At 40.3% G+C, this 22,421-nt stretch overlaps 4 protein-coding genes across 6 annotated transcripts in view; 1 reads left to right on the top strand and 3 right to left on the bottom strand.

Moving 5' to 3' along the window:
- Positions 1 to 37: 37 nt before the first annotated feature.
- rnf115a (ring finger protein 115a) lies at positions 38 to 10,677 on the bottom strand. Its single transcript, XM_042423566.1, has 9 exons — positions 10,529 to 10,677; positions 5,600 to 5,658; positions 5,300 to 5,354; positions 4,775 to 5,058; positions 4,510 to 4,578; positions 4,337 to 4,409; positions 4,138 to 4,231; positions 2,674 to 2,789; positions 38 to 1,291 (listed from the first exon to the last, which is right to left on the bottom strand). The coding sequence occupies exons 1-9, from the start codon at positions 10,604 to 10,606 to the stop codon at positions 1,172 to 1,174; spliced, it is 948 nt and encodes a 315-aa protein (XP_042279500.1). The 5' UTR covers positions 10,607 to 10,677; the 3' UTR covers positions 38 to 1,171.
- A 43-nt stretch (positions 10,678 to 10,720) lies between these two features.
- polr3c (polymerase (RNA) III (DNA directed) polypeptide C) lies at positions 10,721 to 21,862 on the top strand. The gene is made up of 13 exons (XM_042423555.1): positions 10,721 to 10,820; positions 13,365 to 13,511; positions 14,117 to 14,381; positions 14,699 to 15,012; positions 15,155 to 15,259; positions 15,609 to 15,782; positions 15,875 to 15,926; positions 16,046 to 16,106; positions 16,195 to 16,345; positions 20,516 to 20,617; positions 20,731 to 20,780; positions 21,351 to 21,500; positions 21,626 to 21,862. Exons 2-13 carry the CDS (start codon positions 13,365 to 13,367, stop codon positions 21,708 to 21,710), a joined length of 1,656 nt encoding a protein of 551 aa, XP_042279489.1. The 5' UTR covers positions 10,721 to 10,820; the 3' UTR covers positions 21,711 to 21,862.
- Positions 16,818 to 20,507, bottom strand: LOC121905351 (piggyBac transposable element-derived protein 3). Its single transcript, XM_042423554.1, has 2 exons — positions 17,433 to 20,507; positions 16,818 to 17,326 (listed from the first exon to the last, which is right to left on the bottom strand). Exons 1-2 carry the CDS (start codon positions 18,936 to 18,938, stop codon positions 17,009 to 17,011), a joined length of 1,824 nt encoding a protein of 607 aa, XP_042279488.1. The 5' UTR covers positions 18,939 to 20,507; the 3' UTR covers positions 16,818 to 17,008.
- A 91-nt stretch (positions 21,863 to 21,953) lies between the features above and the next one.
- itga10 (integrin, alpha 10) overlaps positions 21,954 to 22,421 on the bottom strand; it is a 32,469-nt gene continuing 32,001 nt past the window's right edge. For 2 of the 3 annotated variants that reach the window (XM_042423549.1, XM_042423548.1), the window contains exon 30: positions 21,954 to 22,339. In XM_042423549.1, the coding sequence (XP_042279483.1) occupies positions 22,286 to 22,339 (54 nt within the window). In that variant the 3' untranslated portion in view covers positions 21,954 to 22,285. The remainder of the gene's footprint in view (positions 22,340 to 22,421) is intronic. The other variant, XM_042423550.1, reaches the window with a different exon arrangement.

Below are 22,421 nucleotides of genomic sequence, written 5' to 3'. Positions count from 1 at the left end.
CACAGATCATAACATGACACAATGAAAATTCAACTGATAAGTTTTTTTGTCAATTTATTAATACATCATAGACATTTTTTTCTCATATATATAATATACAGTTTGATAACCAGGTATTTCACATTTGTGTCTCCATTCTCAATGTTTTTTTTTCCTTTGCAAACCATAAGTTGTTGGACTAAAATTATTTACATTAAAAAAAGTGATAAAAATGCGAAACATAAGACAGTCATCAACAGAGGAATAAAATGACACAGGGATGCCATCTGTCTATAATATATACACCAAGAGGAGGAAATCTAAAGCGTTAGATTATGGGCCGAGCTCCGAAGATTTGAATTTTATTCCCTTACTGGTACGACATTTAATTTTTTTTTTTTTAGATGTAGATGAGTCCCGAAAGGTGTGAGGAATCCCTTGCTTTCATATGATGTCACAGCTCCCATAAGTGAGCGTTAAACAGCAACAACTCAACATTATTCCTATAAAATACTCAGTTGCATCTTTAATTGAAGTATACTACAGAGGGTGGACGCAATACCATGAACACCTTTACAATGTAATCCAATATAAATGCCACCATAATAAATAACCTTAGAGATCAATCAAAATCTGACTCAATCTCGACAAAAAATAGCCATTACACCCTTCATAAATATAAAATTTATTGCAGGGCTCATATATTGTTCAGGTGTTCATGTTTTTACATTCAGCTCCTGTAAATGCCGAGAGTGAAATTAACCCCTACAGGGCTCAGTTGCAGGTTTCAGCGAATCATCGGGCAAATAAAGAGAGAACAGTATATTATATAAAGTCTGGCATTTCTCCACAATAGTGTATTGCAGCAGTGCATTTCCAGAAAAGATGGAAAAGGAGTTGGCTTGAGAGGTGGAAGTAGAGAGGACATGGGCTTGATCATCAATCGAGGCTGGTTTGTTATTAGGCAAAAAAAAAAAAAAAAAAGAGACGTCTGTATGGGTGTTTGTGTACATGGATCAGGAGAAAGGCATTAAAACACAAAAGAAAAATACAAAAAAAAAAAAAAAAAATCAAACTGAGATGATTATGACTGCAACAGAGGTGAAACAGAGGAAAGTGAGAAGCGTTTTGGCTTCTCTGTGTGTCATTGGATGTAGGCGAGGGGAACTGAGGGATGAGACAGGTGGGCGTCTCAGAAGGACCATCTCTCCTGTGTGCGAGGGTCCATGGAGAGGGAGGGGGACTCTGACGAGGGCTGGCTGCTGCTGTCTTCTCCATTCAAACTCTTCCTACACACTGGACACGTGTCATGCTGTGAACAACATGTAGACAACATTAGTTTTGAGCAGTTTTCTCATAAGTGTCTGACTAGAGTTTTAACAGATGAATTCTTATTCTAGTCCTATTTTTCATGATGCTGCGGTTGTTCATTGACTTTGAATTAGAGCCTGACCGATATATGGGTCAGCCGATATTGGCCTATCATAGATATATCGATATCAGCGTATATGTTGTCTGATATACGCCAATATTTGTTTTTATTTTTTAAAGTTATGTAGGCAGCATTTTATATATATTTTATCCTTTTTCTTAATTCAAGTTTAATATATACGTATATATGTTTTTTTTGTTCATGTTTTTTTATTTATGGCAATTTATAATTATTAAATTCGCAGTGAAGTTCACTGTTTCAGTGCACTGATGTCATTTTATAAAATGAAGTTTATTGTTAAACTATAAAATTTAATGTCTCCATTACATATCTTCATCACATGTGTTTGATAGCCACATTTGAGGGATCATTGCAAAAAATGTGTGTTTATGTATATATTCTGTATATATATAAGATTATATTATACTCCCTAATATTGGTATCAGCCCCCAAAATCCAGTATTAGACAGACATTCATTAAACAGAAGCAATCCTAAAATATGCCCTAATGTTTCAGTGGTGATTCCCAGAGAACTAAAGCATATGTTTCTGTAAGTTCCTAAAGGGAACATATCATCCACATTCGCAGGTCTATATTTCTATTCTGAGGCTCTACTGGAATAACTTTGTGAGTTACAGTTTTAAAAAATCCTTATTTATCTTATACTGGCTCTTCAGACAGCCCCTCAGTTCAGCCTCTGTCTCAAACAGGCCATTTTAGCTCCTGTCTCTTTAAGGCCTCCCTCACAATGTGCCCACAATGGAAACTGTCCCTCAGCAGGATCTGGAGGCTACGTAAACTCATATCAGTAGTAGGATTCCACTTATTTTACTCATTCTTTTCTTGACATGAAAAGTTCTAAAAATACATCAAAACATGTTTGAGCCCAAAACCAATCCAAATATGTAACACAAACAAGCAATGGAACAATCTCCGTTTGTGGGCACGCACGAACAATCTGATGTCATCACAAGGAGGAAGTAGAGGTAACTTTGCAAATAAAGCGTTCGGAGCAGGCTGAAGCCTGGGCTTTTGACTTTCAAGCAGCATTCTTACATATATTCACCTAAAGTTTTGGACCTTTGACCTTGTTTAACATAGGTGTCCAACATTATACCAGTATAAAAATAACAGAAAATCACATGTCCCCTTTAATACCCTCATGAGTATGGTGCATATCTCATATACACTACTACATGTCATTAAGGATCTATGTCTTGAGTCTAGTCCAAAAAGTTCTGCCTACTTTGCTGTGACTCACCATTTCCAGCCATGGTACTATACAGTCTGAATGAAAGAAGTGGTTGCAGGGTAGCTGTCTGACAGGCTCTCCCACCCCAAAGTCCTCTTTGCACACCGGACATTCCATACAGCAGTCTGCAGGAGACACGATAGAAATGTGATTTCATAACTTACCTGATATCAATACCCTCATGTTTTTCAGTAGTAATCATCAGTCACTATAATAACTTGAGAATGCCTCGTTCTAAAAGTTACAGTAGGTAAAATTTCTTAGCAGAATATTAAAATAATATTAAGGGTGCTAAGCATGGTTTCGTATTGACTGAAAACACAGGAGCAAAAAATTTATTTTTGAAGCCTTCAGGCCTGAAAAAAGCACACAGATCGCCAGTTATTTAGGTAAGTCAGCAATCAACAGCCCTGCAAAAGCTGGGCTGCAAAACCGCAACCACACAGCTACAGATCTGTGGTAAACAGGACAACTTAGACAGAAGAGGAAGTTGAAAACAGACTCGAAGAAGGCTTGGAAGAAAATGGGGGAGGTGAAAGACCAGCATGCAAAAAGACATCATCTTAAAAGTTATTTATGGCCCAAACTGCTCTCAAGGTTAATGGACATCTCATCCCGAACAGACAAAGTTTCAGAGTTTTCTCCTGGCAGGCAGCAACAGAATATAACCACGAGTGACTTTTCATGCTATATGCAAGTGCTGCACGAACTTCTTAACAAATAAGCATGTATTTACATGATGACAAATGTGTTATTACCCAGTTTTTAAAGAGAAGAGATATAATTAGTGCACTGATTTCTGTTATGCATAAAGCATGGATTCGGCTGAATTACCAACACATGAGAAACAGCAGCCAGTTGTTCCAGCTCTTCATAAATTCAATCTTGGCCATGTTTCAGTTCAAGTGGGATTTTTATATCACAAATTAAAGCAGAATGCATTGCACAAACTAGTTCATATTCAGAGATTAGTTGTTATAGCTGTAAATATCTACATCTACTATTAGGTAGCATAAATTGGATATTTTCTTGTCTCATTAAACGACATGAATACTTCTTATTATGAAACACGAGTCTCCATGTAAGCATTCAAATAAAACAAAGCCATACCTAACTTTACAGAGGTGATGTAGTTGACTTCTGTCATGACATTATTGATCGCTTTCTGACAGGATAGCACACAGACTGACACACTGGTAACAAGTTGTTCTGATGCAACTCTATTGTAAATCACTACTTTAAAGTTAGCTGCTAGTTACTAAGAACTTGGTTATGACTTCACCGATAAACTTAGATTCACGAGCAGATGGTCAAACCAAAGGTGTGTGCTTAGCTAACTTTCTAAATTAAGGTATTACATGCAGAGGATTATATTGACAGCTCAAACTGTGTCCAAAAGAAATGTTACAATTTGTAGTTGAAGGACAACAGAAACATGGTGAGACAGAGTGCAAAAAATGAGAAATGTCTCACCTGCTTGTTCCTGAGAGATATTAACAGTTGGGAGAGAAGAGATCTTCTCTTTCTCTGCTGGTGGAGGTCCTGTGTTCTCCAACTGACCTAGTAACTACATACACATACACACACACACACACACACAGGTAAACTGAAGAGAAATTAAAATGTGACAAGAAAACAAAGTTGGTATGAAGTTACATTAAGTTCGGTTTACCTGTGTTATCACTGCGTCTAACCCTCCCTGCCCCCAGGCGTAATCCCCTGGGTTAGAGTGCAGCATCCCCGTCCTGAAAGAGACGCAGGCAGCACAAGTTGATAAAAAATAATCTAAGTTTAAAATAGATGCTTTAATTCAAACACCGTGACACTAAATTAGTGTCATCTTACCATGAGAGGGGAGGTGAGCCGGGGACTCCAGAGTTGGCGAAGAGACCGGCAAGAAACTGTTGTACAATCCTGAGACAAGGAAGAAAGAGAGAGAAATTAGTTAGTTAGGTATAGTTTATGTGATCACCAAAAATAAGAACATGTGAGTGCATAAATAGCACTGTCATTATTATAAGTGGGAGTATGCAAGGCGGAGAGGAGAGCCAAATGGCCAGTGAGGAAGACGGATGGATGAGTGGGTGAGGTTGAACAGTCAGTTACTCACCCTTCCACAGCGGGCGAGCGGTCGGGCCTGCTGCTGCCTCTGGACCGGTATCTCCTCTGGCTGTGCAGGCGAGGGGGACGTCCTGGTCCCCAGTGTTCCCCAGCTCCTAGTAGACCCCCCATGGGTCCCCCTAGGCCTGCTGGGACTGACCCCCCGATTGGTCCACCTCCCAACCCTCCCAGGTCACTGAGACTTCCCAAGCGCCCTCCAGGGAGCCGGGGTTCTGAGTCAGGGTTGTCGCTGTCTGTTGTAAACGGCCGCTCCAGTAACAACAGGTGCCATAACTACAGAGATGTTGGGATACGACAGGTAAGGGTTTGAAGAGAGTGGGAGTTTCAGACATAGAAAGAGGCGAGAAGAGAGGAAGCCAGCATGTAATTAGAAAATGAAGGACAGGTGAGTGGAGACAAAGGAAGGAAAAGAAGAAGACGAAGTTAATGAAAACACAGACAATTATCACAATCAATCCTTTTTTTCCCCCTACACCACCCTCTTCTCCCAAAATCCCCTCAGATGAAATCATACCTCTGCAAACTGTGTGGCTGTGTCATCTATCCCATTAGCGCCACCCTCTAGGAGACTGAGGGAAAGAGCACACAAGGGGACAAAAGACGCATTATTAGCAAAGTGTACTGAACCCTCTGCACATATTCAGGTTTAGTGTTCACTGCACAGTATAACTACATGTTGCAACATGTAGGTTCTTGTAAATAAGCACAAGAAAACCTATAACAGCTCATCTATCTACTTTTGTGCCAGACTAACACTAACAGGCCATAAAATCTCATGTTGTGTGGAGATGTGAGACAGACATATGTCCCTTACCTGGAATCTTCTGTTACTTCCTCTATAAACCCTGAATCACATCTTGGACAGATGTACTCCTAGAAAGAGACAGGACAAAGACAGTTTGGTTGATTAGGATGGGAGCACTGTAATGTCCATGTTTTATGAGTTAATAAATGAAACCCCTGAAGTGTTAAAAATGCTCATAATAATTTCCTTGAACCCAAGGCGACCTATGAAATCTTTGTCCGACCAACTGTCCAAAAGCCAAAGATATTCAGTTGCCAGTGATAAAAAGCAGTGAAAAGCAGCACATTCTCACATGGGAGATGCTGGAACTAAAAATATTTGGCAGTTTTGCTTGAAATATGACTAAAATGATGATCTAAGTAGTTGCAGACAAATCTTCTTTCAAATGAATAACTGGATTATATTGTGGTGATGTGATCTTATTGTGTTATAAATTGTAACAAAATGTATTATTAAGGTTTTTAATATTAGTTATGGAGGATCTTCGCACATGCTTGGACTGTACTGACTCGGATATTTTCAGGACTGCCACCAACAGTCTGGATGATTACACAGAGGCCGTGACATCATCATCAGCTTCTGTGAGGACAGCTGTGTACCATCACGCACCAGGGTTAGTTACAACAATGACAAACCCTGGTTTACAGCTAAAGTCAGACAGCTAAGGTTGGAAAGCGACAAAGCGTTTAGGAGTGGGGACAAGGACCGGTTTAAAGAGTCTAAATACAGGTTTAGCAAGGCGGTGAGAGAACAACTGTACTGTGAAAAACTTCAACAGAAGTTCTAAGAAAACAACTCGGCCTCTGTCTGGAAGGGCCTCAGACAGATCACCAACTAGAAACCGAAAGCTCCCTACTCCACTAATGACTCATATTGGGCCAACGACCTGAATGAGTTCTACTGTCGATTTGAAAGACAACAGGACCAGTTTCTCCTCCCACACCTCAGCAAGAGCCCAGGCCTCTCCACAACTGCCCACCTCAGAGGCCTCCTCCTCCCCTACCACAATGACGACTCTCTCCATCCTGGAGAGGGACGTTAACAGACTGTTCAAGAGACAGAACCACTGTAAAGCATCTGGACCAGACTCTGCCTTTCCCTTCACCTTGAAGCGCTTTGCCGATCATCTGTCTCCGGTGTTCACAGACATTTTAAACATCTCACTGGAGACATGCCACATACCAGTCTGCTTTAAGACTTCCACCATCATCCCTGTCCCCAAAAAAACTAAGGACCACAGAATTCAATGACAACATACCTGTCACCTTGACCTAAGCACGCTGGTCTTTCACCTCCCCCATGAAGTCCTTTGAGCCCTTTGTACTGTCCCACCTTAAAACCATCATGGATCCACTCCTGGACCCCCCTGCAGTTTGCCTAAAGAGCCAACAGGTCTGTGGACAATGCAGTAAACATGGCCCTCTGCTTCATATGCCAGGATCCTGTTTGTGGATTTCAGCTCTGCCTTTAACACCATCATCCTGGCTCTGCTGCAGGACAAGCTCTCCCAGATGCATGTGCCTGACTCCATCTGCAGGTGGATCACCAACTTCCTGTCTGACAGGAAGCAGCACATGAAGCTGGGGAAACATGTCCTTGACTCCCAGATCATCAGCACCGGTTCCACTCAAGGCTGCGTCCTTTCCCCTCTACTCTCTTCCCTGTGGGGGTGATTGACCATCTGGTGCCCTGGTATGACCAGCGTAGACAGTGGAGATGGTTGTGGACTTCAGAAAGAACCCAGTCCCACCAGCCCCCACCACCCTGTGTGACTGCCCAGTCAACACTTTGGAGGCCCTCCACTTCCTGGGAACCATCATCACCCAGGAACTGAACATCAGCTCCCTCACCAAGAAGGCACAGCAGAGGATATATTTCCTGCGGGAGCTGAAGAAGTTCAACCTGTCAAAGCCAATGATGGTGAACTTCTACACCTCCATCGAGTTCATCCTCACTTCCTCCATCACCATCTGGTACGCTGCTGCCACTGCCAAGGACCAGGGCAGACTGCAGCATATCATTCGCTCTGCTGAGAGGGTGATTGGCTGCAACCTGCCATCCCTCCAGGACCTGCACGCCTTCAGGGCCCTGATGCAGGCAGGAAAGATTGTGTCCGACCCCTCCCATCCTGGACACAAACTCTTCAAACCACTCCCCTCTGACACAAGGCTGTGGTCCATCAGGACCGAAAGCTCGCAGCACAAGAACTTCCCGATTGCAGCTGGCCTCATCAACAAGGCACAGGACCCCCACTGACACTCACTGTTATCCTGACCATCACTGACATCACACGTAGATTGTCGCACATGTCCACATCTGACTTATGTGTTACATTAACACACATTTTACACATATTCTGTATTACACAAATCCTTATACTTCATACTGTGAACTTCTGCACACATTCCCTGACGATATTTTGCACATTCCTGTACAAAACTGCACAGCTGTATTATTTTTTAAAAAACAGACATATCATACTTATTCTTATAACATTTTTTCATATCTCTTATTGTTAATTTGTCACTTATGTTTCCTGTATTGTGCAGTTCTTGCCTGTTTTTGTCCTGTTTATTGTTATGCATCATCAGACCAAAGCAAATTACTTGTATGTGAAAACTTACTTGGCAATAAACCTGTTTCTGATTCCGATTCTGATTCTGATTAATTTTTTCGTCTCTTTTCGACAGCTGACAGTGTAGAGAGATAGGAAACATTGGGAGACCCCAGCTGGAATCAAACCATGGAGGTTGCAGATATGTGTTTATTTTGCAAATACTGTATTTGCCATATTGTGATATTAAGATATCTGTAAAATATTCTTATTAATATTGTGATTTCTGTCATGTTGCCCAGCCCTAGAGGGGACTCATACAACATACAGTACATATGTATAGACATTATGCTGACCGGCTTGGTCAAAAAAAGAGCACTATGTCAGTTTGTCTTTGCAACTGATAATATCAATCAGATGACTGCTAGTGTTTTACAAATGTAACCCAGGAGGTAGAGCTGTTCTGCCAACCACACCTAACATGTCAAGGGTTTCAGAAAGCATTGAATAGAATGAGGAAAACACTGCTGCTTGTTCAGCTGGAACATAAATTGTCCAGTGTCAGTCAGGGATTCTTAACTTCAGGGATAGAAATCAGCATTTAATAATAACTTATACAGACAGGTTTATAAAAAAAAGTGGTGTTGCAAAATTGCTTTTAAAATGACCTATTTTGAGTTTACCCCATGCTTTTATAAACAGAACACAAAATAATATCATGCACAAATTCACATGCCAATTTAACAGTTCTGTACTAGCTCAAGTTTTTTGAGATGTGAAATCAGGGTCATCAGCAGAATCGGTCGCTCACACAAGCTCATGCAAGTTATGCGTCATTGACTTGAAGAAAGTTATCTGTTGTAAAAATGGATACATGACTGAGACATGGTCCTTGGAATACGCTGTAGTAGTGTGGGGTGATAATAAACTTGGGTGTTGCAGTCACTTGGCTCAGTGAAGACATGCCACAGGATTGAGTATGCCTGAGACAAGCACGCCAGTTTAGAGTCAGTGACTAGGCAGGCTGGAATTACCCTCTGCCATACCATAAAAATAAGGATTCAGTCAAACTACGAGATAATCTTGCGGACTGACTTAACCACACAATGACTGCCGGGGACATAACACAATATAAACCCAGTTGCCAGTTTGTTAGGTATATTTTGACCACGTAATTTATATAATTTAGAGTAAACTAAATGTTAGAAGCAATCTCTCGGTATTAGGGTAGTAATTAACATTATTAACATATTAATTAATCTTCTTGTTTAAATCGATTAATCATTTGACGTATATATGGCCAAAAAAATAGTAAATAAAGCCTACAAAATTTCCTAAAATGCTAACTGGCCTCTTCAAATCACTTGTTTTGTCCAAACAGCAGACACAAACCCAAAGATATTCTGTTAACTATCCTGAACTAGAAAAACATGCAGCATTTGGGCTTTAAAAAAACAACATAAATGATGAATTGATCATAAAAATTATTGCCAATTAATTTTCTGTCTATTGACTAATCGATTAATCCACAAATGTTTCAGTTTTTGTCAGTATAAGAAAATGCAATTCAACTGCACCACAACAAACCACATCCTCCAAAATGACAATAAAGTTGAATCAGCACCTCTTTACTACAGTTTTAAGTGAACATTACAGCTCTCATGATAATAGCATTTATAGCATGGCTGTTGTTGTGATGAGTGCATTAGCTATATTTAAGTGTTCCTAATAAACTAGCAAGTGCGTGTAAATGGAAAAGCCACTAAAACTACTCTCGATGTATAAAATCTATGTTGACTGAATCTTGGAGTTGGTAAAAGTCTAGCAACAAGCATATGAGTCTTTGAGTCTCACTTCACTTACTTGACTTTGAAATTGAAACTAAAACAAAATGTTTTTGGTCCCAAAAGAAAAACCCCAACTCGTCCCGTAAAGAGTGTGTTATCAGAAACAAAAACTGAAAACGAAAATCTAGTTATAGCTGCATTCAACGACTAATGTTGACAATGTCTATAACACTAGATGTCAAGGCAAATAGCACAGACCCTCTTCCTCTCAGCTGTTTGTGTTGTTTTGTGCAAAAAAACAACATAATCTCAAGCTGTCAAAGCAGAGCTAAAAGCACAGCAGTTTGACTAAACTGTCTTAAACACTGCAAGCCTAACAAACCCTGCTGACATTTGCTTTTGGTGTGTAAAATTTGTCCAAGACATCACGAGTTTATTTAGTGAGTTAACAACAACAAACGCCGCTAACTGCTAACAGGCTAGCTTGGGTTTAGCTGTGGCAACACACGGTGTTTTGGGATAAAGACGGACTTGTCAACTGCGCGGATTATACAAGAAAATGCGATAAATACAGGGAGAAAAACACGTCTGCCTTACCGGGAGTTTGGGGTTTACTTCTCCCTTACAACAGTGACAGAAAAACCGATGCGGGGGAACAGCCGCAGCCTCCGCCATCTTCCCCAGACCGACCAGCACAAACACTGACGTCGGTCCTCCACAAACCGAAGACAGCTGTCCGCCTCCAGCCCGGCATGCACCGCGGCACGGCCGGGGCCAAATCCCAGCGAGCAAAGCCGGAAGTGCTCATGTGTTGTCAACGAGCAGCCGCATGTGTTTAGTCTTCAGTCTGCATGGATTGTCTGTGACCAGGAGCTTGTCTATCTGAAAGGTTTGTAACAACAACTACATAGCAAACTTTTCGGATGACGTAATAGTGAGCTGTAAACGCAAACTTTTAAGTATAGAGTACGAAGTGTCTGAGCTGTCTGGACTGCACAGTATTCACTAATATTTATGTCAAAGGAAGCTTCCTGTCGTTATAATATTGTAAACAAGAACTGTTGAAGACATTTTTCACTGTGTTTGTGTGCAGCGTTATCTCTGTGTAGCCTTCTGATGGTCACTTCATGTTGTATTATGATAGATAGATACATAGATAGATAGATAGATAGATACTTTATTAATCCCAAAGGATTATAGCACCCATTTGACATAAATCAGAATACAAAAACTGATTTATGTCTAGCCTTATCTCTGCCTTCTGATGATCACTTCATGTTGTATCATTATAGATAGATAGATAGAGTACTTAATTAACGTTAGTTGTTCTTAAATGTTAATTTAGTGTTACAGCAGCCACTTGACATAAATCAGAATATAAAAACAAAGGGGTTGGTAAAAGAAACAAATGCAATTAAATGCTAAATTATGAACAATAAATAGACTGACTCAAATATTTAAAATAGAGAAACTAAAAGTAGAATAGAAATAGAGATGTAACCATAACTATAATCTGCTATTTGCTGAGTATACACTGTTTAATGATGTTAATATGCTATAGTACACTGTAAATTATCAGTAGTAAGGTGCATGATTGTCCATGGATGTTAGAACTGAGTGTATCAACTATTGATGCTTGAATAATTTACACAATGAATATACACATGATAAGAGTATATACAGACAGTACTTTAAAGATGATCAAAATATGCATCAGGCAGAAACAGGCAAATGTAAATATACCTGCACACACTGCGAAGCAGAGGATGCTGAACAGTAGATTTTTAGCAATGTGTTCATAAATACCCTAAATTGACATGGCTTGTTTACCTAAATATTTCCAACTTTAAAGTGAGGCTGGTTTACCAACTGGGCAACTAGCTGAGGCCACCAGACCCCCAGGGGCCCCAAAAAGCCTCTCACTGTGTGGGGTAATATGATTAATTGTGACTTGTTTGTGAATATGCATTACTAAAGTGGAAGAACAATATCTAACTGACATTATAAGGAGTCACAGTGGGTGATTTTGTGGCCCTGTCTTGGAGAGGATTTCTTTATCATAATCTATTTTTTTAACTTTATTATTCAGTGGATATTGTGCTTACATGGTGCATGTTACAAAATCAATATGCGTTTAATTACATTACCACACAGCAAATAGTTTGATGTGTGGCGGAGGAACAGAGGATTAATAGCGCCCAGGTAGCTCATTTTAGCCCCAGGGCCCCGTTGTAGGTTAATCTGGCCAGAGTCATCAAAATATATAATTTTGTAGCAAAAAAGTTTTTGAGGTGCTACACAACCCATCAGCCCTGCTTACAGAAGTCTTCTCTACACTGTTAAAAGTGGACACTTTAATATTCACTTTCATTCCTGTGCCTGGATGTCTGAAGTAGCCATCACTGTATATGCAATCTGGAAAACCTGATACAGTCATTTTCTTATCACTGTATGTCATCGAGACCTTTTTCTGTCTGAAGTCTAAGTTTTAAGATGCCTTTAGCCTTCATTTTTTAAATCAACATACAGATGGGTGAAGACTTTAAGAAAAAACCTAAATGTGTTAGTAAAGTCTTGGGCCACCACATGCTGCTGCAACAGCTTCAGTGCTCCTCGGCAGAGATTTACCTCATTATCATTAACATCAAATATTCCTTCATTTTGTGCTTTGATGATGATGGTGAAGAGTGCTGTCTAACACTTCAGCACAAAATCTCCCACAGATGTTCAACCAGGCTGAGATTTAGTGACTGTTAAGGACATGATTATACATACTATATATTTTTAAAATATATATTGCATGCATACATGTATTAACCCGCCTATTTTGGAAGCACAGTGATCATGGTACAGTACAGAATGACTTAATGACAGAATCATTTAATTAATGAGTAATAAACTGATAAACTTTATATGACATATAATGACAATACATCAAAAAAGCATGATGTGACTATTCTTTGTTAGTTGTTTATAATATCTGGTAATAAGATGCACATTTTGTACCCCTGAACGTATATTTTTCTTATAGGAACAGATAGCAACCAGTATTTTTCACATAGCAACGTTTGTTCCTCCTCCAATATAATAAAAATAAATAAATTCACACATTGTGGGAAAGGCTTCTGTAAAATGGTCTAATTCCTTATAGTCATATTCAGTGCAGTAACAACATTTTGCTTTTTGCTGTTGGAGCTGACATTTATCTCCATTGATGACTGCTGAGTGTCTTTTGTTAATTAGTGCTTTATTAAATCAGGTGTTCTAGAAAGCCAAACCCAAATACAGTATATTAAAGAACAGTGTTGTATTGATTATTGTGTTGATACAGGGGCCTTCTTTAGCATGATGGAAGTCTTCTAACAGCCGATGTAGTGAGTACAGATGTGAGACCTTTCATCACTTATGTGTTCCTCTCTTTTTTTTTATGCAGATGACTGCTCAGGAGGTGCGTCTGTGTGGTCTTTTGCTGCAGGAGCACTTTGGAGAGGTGGTGGAGAAAGTAGGAACACACCTGCTCAGAAATGGAGCTCAGAATTTAAGAGCCATCATTCATGAGACCAGCATCTCCCTGGACCTGGTACCATTTCTAGACTTGTTACTGTCTCTATAGCAGCTACTTCACACCACAGAAACACTGTTATCAGATATTTAATTCAGTATATTATATTATCTGCACAGCGTCTCTCACACACACACACTCATTATTTGCTTCTCAACATTGTCAGCTGGAGTTTAGCAGTTCAGCTATGTGGGTGGTCAAGCCATTTTTGGTGCAGTATGTTTACATACACCATAGTTACCTGATTATTATACCCTTGCAGCTACAATTACTTATGATTTTTTAAAAGCTTTTTTGATCACCATGTTGGAACGTCATGTTGCTGGACAAACTCATAAGATTGTGATTAATGAGTTAAACAGTGCGAGAGAGAGTAAAACTAACAATATGCTCTGCATGGTTGATTTTTGTTTACACTGGTGCACAGAAGATAAAGATAAAGACTCTTTTTGGAGGGGATACAGGAAAATGTGATTACTGAGGAGACGAGTAGTATTACATGAATTTAGTGCAAGTGTGTTATATGATTTTCTGTCTTAACCTGATTGTGTTTTTGTTTTGGTTTTTTTGTGCATATAAAAGAAGTCATGATGGTGAAGCATCTCTTTCACTCCCTCCTCCAGGTAAAAAAGTCCCTGTGCGTGCTTGTGCAGCATGGCGTCTGTGTGTACAGCGCAGGCCGCAAAGGACCAGGAAGCCCCACAGAGTATCGGACTCGCTGTGATTTTATTCTAAGAATTCTGCGTTACCCACGTTACATCTACACCGCCAAAACCCTGTACGGTGACACTGGAGAGCTAATCATAGAGGAGTTATTGCAGAGAGGTCACATGACCATGAGCAGCACTGTTAAGACTGTCGCCGATCGCCTCACACAGAACATGGAGGGTCAGTGTCTGTATTAATCATAGAATGTATCACTTATTACTCAAAAGGGAAAAGTCGTTATATTTTCTATATATTTTGTTAATGGAAAAAGGCTCCTCCAAATTGCCATCAAGTTGTAATATTGTTGTAGTTTCTTTGTAGCCTGCATCTAGTGGCCATTAGAAGAACCGTAGCTGAAGGCATTTTTCAAATACATACGATGACTTAGTAGGTTTACGTGTGATTTGTGGGGAGTGTAACCGATGGATGTCACTTTTTGTAGAAGTGTTTTCACAGCAGCAGCTTTCTCTTCCCTCTATGTCTTTTTGTTGTTACAGATGGACACAGTATGGACTACAACGAAGTGACCTCTGCCTTCTCCAAACTGGTGGAGACCCATTTTCTTCAGCGCTGCCCTCCAATGGTGACAGCAGCAACAACAACAGACACTGCTACCCCAGTGACTCCTGCTACGTCTGCTACCCCTGGTGCTCCTGCTACCCCTGTTAGCACCGCCCCGCCCACACCAGAGAGCTTCCCTGACTGCTACAAGGTGCCTCATGTGACGCTCATAGGGCGAGGTAAACGCCAGCTATCCACTGAGGATGGAGAGGAGCAAAGGAATGCAAAGAGGGCAAAGTTAGATTCAGAGGTGGGTGTTTTGACCAACTTAGTTACATTTTTTTTTTCTGTCAGATCCGAAAATGATATTCCACCTCTTTTGTGTGACCGGCCATCTTTCTGTCTCTGCTGCTGACTGTCTCTCGTGTACGCTCTGTTTCTCTTTTGCTCAGACACATGGTGATGAGGGGATTTACTGGCAAGTGAATTTTGAGAGGTTCCATCTCCACTTCAGAGACCAGGCCATCATCGGTGCCGTAGCAAACAAACTGGACCAGGTCAGGTTTACACACAGAGGCTTTAAATGTATTAGGAATAATTCAGAATATTTTTTAAAAGTTTGACTTGCATGTCACTAACAAGTAGAATGTAGGCTGTGTGGCGCCTCAGTTATAGTGAGTTTGTTATTGAAGCCAGGAATATATTCACAATTTATAGTCCCGTTTCAAAGGGCTGATAAACCACCAGTTTATGTGGGATATCAGAAAAGTGTTACAATCAAAGAAGGTTTATGTAACTTTTACCTTTTTTTGCCTTTTTTCTATAACAGGGACAATTAATATGAGGATTGTGTGTGACTATAATGATTGATTATCTTCCCACTGTCTTTCGCCTTTACAACTCTAGACTAGCAGTGAGATAGTGAGGACTATGCTGAGGATGAGTGAGGTGACGACCTCGCCTGCAGCCACCTGCACAAAGCCCCTCTCAGCTAATGAGATCTTCAAGTCCCTCCCAGCCACCTATAACATCCCAAGACCCATCTTAGACCAGTACCTCACTCTGCTGGTGGATGACCCGGTATGACCTCTGCAAAGCTAACATCACGTTTTCCATTCTTAATTTTTATCCTCAGTAATTTTTTATATCTTCTTGTCCATTTCATTTCTTAGATGGAGTTTGTGGGGAAGGCTGGTGAAAGCGGAGGAGGGATGTACGTTGTCAGTATCTTTTCTTTAAAATTTAGACAGTCCTGAGCCTTTTTTCAAGAGCCATTACACTGATTTGTACCATTTATCTCATGAAACACAATGCACAGATGCTTTTCTTGACTCACATCTCAGATCTGCACAGAGCGCTGGCCAATCTAGCACGGGCCACACTTGAATCTGTAGTACAGGAGAGGTGAGTTTGTGTTTTAATTCTGTTTACATGTGAACACCGTATTATCACAAACTTATTATTGATTTGTTCGCTTTGAATCGGAAATCAGATTCGGATCCCGGTCTGCGCGCATCTTCCGTCTGTTGCTAAGGAAACGTCACCTGGAGCAAAAGCAGGTGGAGGATTTTGCCATGATTCCAGCCAAGGAGGCCAAAGATATGCTCTACACGCTGCTTTCACAGAACCTGGTCCAGCTACAGGTAGGTGCTTGACATGTGGAAATTCTTTCAAGGTCAAGGTCAAGGAAACCTTTACGATCCCCAAGGGGCAATTTGATATACAGCCAGCACTACCATCAGACAAATCAATAAAAACAACAAAACACATTGAATGTTAAAGGCAATAAATATTTTAATAATTTCACAAAGCATTCTTTAGATTTTTTTACTTTTAATACCACAATCATTTGAACACAACATGGAAGAGTTGCCAAAATACTCCATGGTCTCTTGAAGGAGGCCTCTGATGCAGAAATTAAAGGGTTTTTACATTTTAGTAAACTTTTAGGGAAATGTTGCAACGTTGGCCCTAGTTGGGAGCAGAATTTCTGTATTTGTACTCACCTTGTCTGAACAAATATACAGAACAACTAACGGTTCATTTGTAGGGTTGATTGTTTATTTAGCCCCATAACAGTATAATATCATAAATAATAATCACACAACAGTCATATTTTGTATGCATGGTCATTTATTGATACAAAAAAACAGGATAAAATTGTATTTACAAAACTGAAAACAGTAAGGTCTGTGTATACATCCAGTGGGGAGTGTACAGATGACCTCTCGGCCGGGACCCTGTTTGATGGACTCCCATCACCTGAGGATGGTCTCTGAATTTCGTCTCAGGCCCATCAGCCATGGTCATTTACAGTGATAGTCCCAAAGACAGTTCTTTTCCTCTGAAAAGCAAAGACGAACATTACACTTGCTGCATAGCGTGTTGGTGTAGCCTTTACTGCAGTGTCGGCAGCGTCCTCTCTTCGTCTTCACTGGGAAATGTGCGATTTGGTCCTTTCGTACATCCAGTGGAGGGTGTACAGCTGACCTCTTGGCTGGGACCCCGTTTAGTGGACTCCTATCACCTGACAATGGTCTCTTCTGAGCTTTCAAAGGGCTCCTTGATGTCTGTGTTACCGGGCTTCCATGATCTAAAGATGGTTCAGTGAGAGTTGTGTTCACCTGAATTGGATTAGAACAGAATCAATTAAGATACAAGTCAAAAATATTATAAACAGTGAAATATTAAAAATATCACAAGCATTAAATAGCAGAAATGCATTCTCACCAGGATGAGAGAGGATGCTAGTTGAGCCTGAAACTGTCTCCTGTTCAGTATTTCTTTCCTAGAAACCTTGAGAGCTTTGCAGTCCCGCTTGTAGAGGAGCCAGGCGTTGATCACAGCGAGGATAATGGTGTGCCAGAAGATGTAGATGTACCAGCGGTGGGATTTCATGGGGAACTTGTATTTGGCTGCAAATGAGTCCAACAGATCCACACCTCCCATGTATTTGTTGTAGGTACCCACGATGAAAGGCCTCTCAACTTTAATGTAGGTTTTGGCAGCATTATCCCAGCGTTGAATCTTCTGCACAGGCTCTGGTCCAGCAAAGGATGACACAAATGTGACTGCCCCATTGTCATACCATTTGACAGCACAGATGTTGTGGTTCCCCTCCACCCTGACATCAAAGCTTCCTATCCCCCTTTTCTTCAAGCTGTTCTCGTCTTCAAGGTTACAGTTGGGTAGGCGTACCTGCCTGGCTGTTCCCATATAATGAATTCCACGATCAAGGAGCTTAACTACCAATGGGACACTGGTGAAGTAGTTGTCTGCATAGACCTTGTAGTTCTGACCTTCTGGAAGCGTGGAGGCAAGCTTCATCACAACATCACCTGGCAATCCAAGTTCAGATTTTGCTTGTATTCCATCGACACTCTCTTGGTGCACATCAAAGTCACAGAGCATGCCAGAGCTTCCAGTTCTTACCCACAGTTTGAACCCCCATGGCTGTGGTTTGCCTCGCATATATTGCTTAATGTTGCTGAATTTCCCCTTAAAAGGAATCATCATCTCATCCACAGAGTTGTGCTCTTCTGGCACCACCTGCAGGCATTTCTCTCTAAACGAATCAAGCCATGGTCTGAGTTTCCAGAGTTTGTCTTTCTTTTCCGTCTCCGACACTTTCAAGTCGTTTACAAAATGTAATGATGTCAACAGAGATTGGAATCTGTTGCGTGGCATCACATCAGAAACAGGGGGGTACCGCGTGTCTGTCTCCCAATACATACAGACTCCAGACATTTGCATGAGGCCCATCTTCAGGTACATGCCAATCATTTTTTCAATTTCCTTTGTATTGGTGTTTATAGATGTTCCACTCTTTTGAAAGCTGTACTCATTTGTGTTTTTCGTCAGAGCCTGAATCATGTCTTCTGATACAAACTTCTGGAAGTACTCCAGTGGTGTGTGGAGGGAAACGGCATCATCTGTGATAGCCGGACCAGAAAAATCAGTATTGGGACTGATAAAATCCTTTTTCAGCCAACGATACCTGTCATAGGCCATGGTCTGGTCTGGTTTGTTTTGTTGGGGCTTGATGCCCACAAAATCACCAGCTTGGCAGTCAGTGGGTTGCTGGTTTTCTTTGTCCACTCCAGGGACATCTTCATCTGCCTCTTCATCACTCACATCAGTGTCGTCTGAGTCCATCTCAAAATCACTCTCTCCATTTTTGACAGCAACAATCACATCCTGCACACTGTATAGCAGATCTCTCTTTGCTGCTTGCATCCTGAAATGGAAAAAGTACAGAAAATAAATATATATGTACAGTATAAATAATACACAGAGTATTTTATAGTGTAGTACATAGAGTATTAATACATGAGTATTTTATTGTAGTAGAGAAGCTGAAGGAATAGATAGGGTGGTAGACCAAGTGTTCAGGGTAGAGAGCTAAGTATTTTCCAGGCTAAATAATTTCAATGCAAATTAGTCCTGATCCTATTTGCACATTCCACTAAATTCCCACAATACTGTCTGGTGAGCTTATAATGCTCTCTACTTATCATACTAAAAGGAATACATGCATCCCCCCAGAAACTTATATCCCCACATTTAGGACCATTCTCACCTGTCCACGAACAATGCAACGAGTGTCCCCCAAAACATTCAGAACCTCTCTACTTATCATACTAAAAGAAATACTTGCATCCCCCAGAACACTTAGTGCATCCCCACATTCAGAACTATTCTCACCCCCCAAAACATTCAGAACCTGTTTCTGCCTAATGCAACAAGATGCTTTTTGGTCAAACAAAAAGCCCAGAAAAAAGATATAGATACAGTTTCAAATACTGCAACCAGAAATAACGTATTCATTTATTAAATTCTGGTCTAAACTCAAAATTTTAACAGAGAAAAGAGATTTAGAACTTAGTTATAAAAGATATTATATTTCTGTAGTATTTTTTTCCATATGTGAACATGTGAAAAGTGCAATGTCCCCATGTAATGTGCACATTATTTTGACCACCAACCTCACCCAGATATGTAGAATTGCAACACAGACATAACAAGCTCAAAATCAATTTTGATTGATGTATTCCACAATAACTGAATATCTACATGTTCTAGACATTGAAATCATCACAAAAAAATGTGTAAAGCGTTTTACTTACTTGAATCTTGACAAATCCAGTCAAGTAAAACAAAAAGATGTGCTTCAAGGAAAGTTTTCAGGCTGTGTGAGTTCATGGCCAGATGGCCGGACATATAAACACATTTACTATCCAATAGCATTGCAAGGATGAACAATAGGACCCATTGACTATGTAAATGTGGTCTTTAAAAAAACATTTACGGTGTTTTTTTGGGATAGCTAAAAGTGATGTATGTAATTTTGCAGCTGTTGCCTCACAGGGTTAACAATGCATATTTGACAAATATAAGAGGACACACTGATCACTGTGACAGAATTACATTTAAAAAAGCAAGTTTCAAGTCTCTCCAAGCCAGTTTTCCTAAAGTATGAACATGAATGAGTGCCTGGAAAGTAGGAAAAGTCCGGTCCAAAAAGCTACTTTGGAAATTGTTTGGCACACATCTTCAAGATGCACTAAGTGAATTAGTCATTTTAAAAACTAGACCTGTGAAACATTAAGGCCTAATCATTTATTCTGTGCTGTGTGAATTTAATAAAAGTGACCATTTGGCAATTTCACTGACAGATAAAAATTTAGATTTGACAGTTTGACTGGGGACTCCAAGATGACTTGAGTCATCACATTTAACAGAGCAGCCCTACTTCTAAATCTTTAATCTACCCACTCATTTTCTCAAACAGCCATTACATATTTTCTCCTCAGGAAATCCCAAAGACTCCAGACTACGCTCCCTCTCGTACCTTCTATCTTTACACCGTCAACCAACTCCCTACTGCAAGAATGCTGCTTCAGAACTGCTACAAGGTGAAACAATTAACCTAAACTCTGTTTGGATGAAGAGTACAAGTGGCATAATTCTGCTCTGTTCCTGCTGGTTTGTGCCTTCGCTGATGTCTTGTTTGTGTTTTTCTGTGCAGACAGTGGCAAACCTCATAGAGAGACGCCTGTTTGAGACCAGTAACAGCAAGTGAGTCAATCATTAGTAATTCTATGTTTCCTGTGTGTCACTGAGCCTTCAAACCAGATAATTTCCCATGAACATTGATCAACTTGCACATTGCACTGCAGTCAGACTGGATTTTGCATCCTATTCATTTCTATGTTGAGCTGGGTGTCACAATTGCTACTTTGAAAGAGGTGATATAACTTTGACACATGAAATTGTGAGGCTCTCCGAAGTCCAGCTAGTTTGAGATAAGGGTGCTATTGATTCTCATTCAGGAAATGTTGCCTATATTCTTTAATAACTTAATGTTGAAATAATCCTGCAAGCAGCAGAGAAGGAGAGATGATGCATGTGACAGAGGTTAATGATATCAAATTGTTTGATCAAACAAGTTAAATTTACTACATTGTTGATTGCAGTTGTTTGCCTGCTAGTCAAACATTCACAACCCCACCCATGCTATTTCCTGTCCTTTCCTGCTTTTGGCCACACCACACGGGTAAATTTCATCAGGCTGATTTAGCTCTGACTGCAGCTTCACTCTCACTGTGTCACAGATGAAAGGTTGATGGTTTTACATTTGATTGACAGACGTCTACTGGAGAAATCCCAGCGAATTGAGGCAATCCTGGCATCTCTGCAGGCCAGTGGAGCCGAGCCCGAACAGCTGACAGAGGTTGAGGAGATGATCACTGCTCCTGAAAAGCAACAGCTGGAGTCCTTACGGCTTCACATCAACAAGTAAGAAGACAAAATAAAACTGCAGTTCCCTTTTCTACAGCAGACGAGTCACATCCTTGATCTAGCGTTGTTCCTATTCTGATTGCCTCCATTTATTCCTCTTTCTTTGTCCTTTTTCCCTCCAGGTTAGATTCAGCAGAGAACCAAGTCGATGAAACCATCTTTCTGCTAGAATCTTACATCAACTCCACTGCCACATCCACAAGTTGAGAGTCAGATTATTTGAGCATCACAACTCACCCATGGAACATAGTATTTTGTCTTTACTTTTTGTGTATGAATGCTAACAAGTGTGGATGTTTTATAGTTATTATGACTGGAATGTTTAATTTTGAAGCAGAATAAAATCTGAATATATTGTTTTTGCTTGTTTTTATTGCACACATCAGCATGCATGAATAAATCGAGTACAAGAATACTTTTTTTTAAACAGTTTTAATTTTATTAGAACAAACTCAAAATTGTAGGACAAACATAAAGACGAAGTGATTGTTTGAAATGTAAAACCATGAAAACATCTGTAATATTAAATAGAAGAATTGTGGTTTAATACACTTTGTTTTTTTCCTTAAAATTAAAAAAAGATTATTTACATAAGTGCTCCCAACCCTGGAAATAGTGGGTAGTGCATTTCTGTTGGACCCTCATGATGCTCTCTTTGGTCCTGGAGGTCCCTGTTGTGTCTGTGTCTTGAGTCCCATCCCAGGATTATCTCTGTGCCTGGAAAGAAGCGGACTCTGGTAGTCGTCATGAAATGACTGTTGTCATGGCAGCAAAAGCTGGGCTCAGTCCTCGTGGTTCTCGTCCTCTCCTCTTTGTTTGCGTGTGAAGAATCCGAGCTGATGAGAAGAGAAATTGAGATTGATATTCTGTCCATAACACTGATATTTTCCAGAGAGATTGAAGTTAAGTGTAACATGA

This window comes from Thunnus maccoyii, chromosome 10 (assembly GCF_910596095.1).
Source record: "Thunnus maccoyii chromosome 10, fThuMac1.1, whole genome shotgun sequence".
In the NCBI taxonomy this organism is placed as follows: Eukaryota; Metazoa; Chordata; class Actinopteri; order Scombriformes; family Scombridae; genus Thunnus; species Thunnus maccoyii.
Note: the sequence above shows the minus strand (reverse complement) of the source record. Positions and strands in the feature narration are given on the sequence as shown.

What these genes read in the sequence shown, in the direction of transcription:
- rnf115a (XM_042423566.1), bottom strand. Translation starts at nt 10,606, where the DNA reads ATGGCGGAGGCTGCGGCTGTTCCCCCGCATCGGTTTTTCTGTCACTGT. An exon ending in GGCTCACCTCCCCTCTCATG is followed by an intron (nt 4,410 to 4,509) that starts GTAAGATGACAC and finishes CGTCTCTTTCAG; the next exon opens with GACGGGGATGCTGCACTCTA. An exon ending in TAGTACCATGGCTGGAAATG is followed by an intron (nt 1,292 to 2,673) that starts GTGAGTCACAGC and finishes TGTTGTTCACAG; the next exon opens with CATGACACGTGTCCAGTGTG.
- polr3c (XM_042423555.1), top strand. Translation starts at nt 13,365, where the DNA reads ATGACTGCTCAGGAGGTGCGTCTGTGTGGTCTTTTGCTGCAGGAGCAC. An exon ending in TAGCAAACAAACTGGACCAG is followed by an intron (nt 15,260 to 15,608) that starts GTCAGGTTTACA and finishes TTACAACTCTAG; the next exon opens with ACTAGCAGTGAGATAGTGAG. An exon ending in AGAACCTGGTCCAGCTACAG is followed by an intron (nt 16,346 to 20,515) that starts GTAGGTGCTTGA and finishes TTTTCTCCTCAG; the next exon opens with GAAATCCCAAAGACTCCAGA.
- LOC121905351 (XM_042423554.1), bottom strand. Translation starts at nt 18,938, where the DNA reads ATGCAAGCAGCAAAGAGAGATCTGCTATACAGTGTGCAGGATGTGATT. An exon ending in TAGCATCCTCTCTCATCCTG is followed by an intron (nt 17,327 to 17,432) that starts GTGAGAATGCAT and finishes AATCCAATTCAG; the next exon opens with GTGAACACAACTCTCACTGA.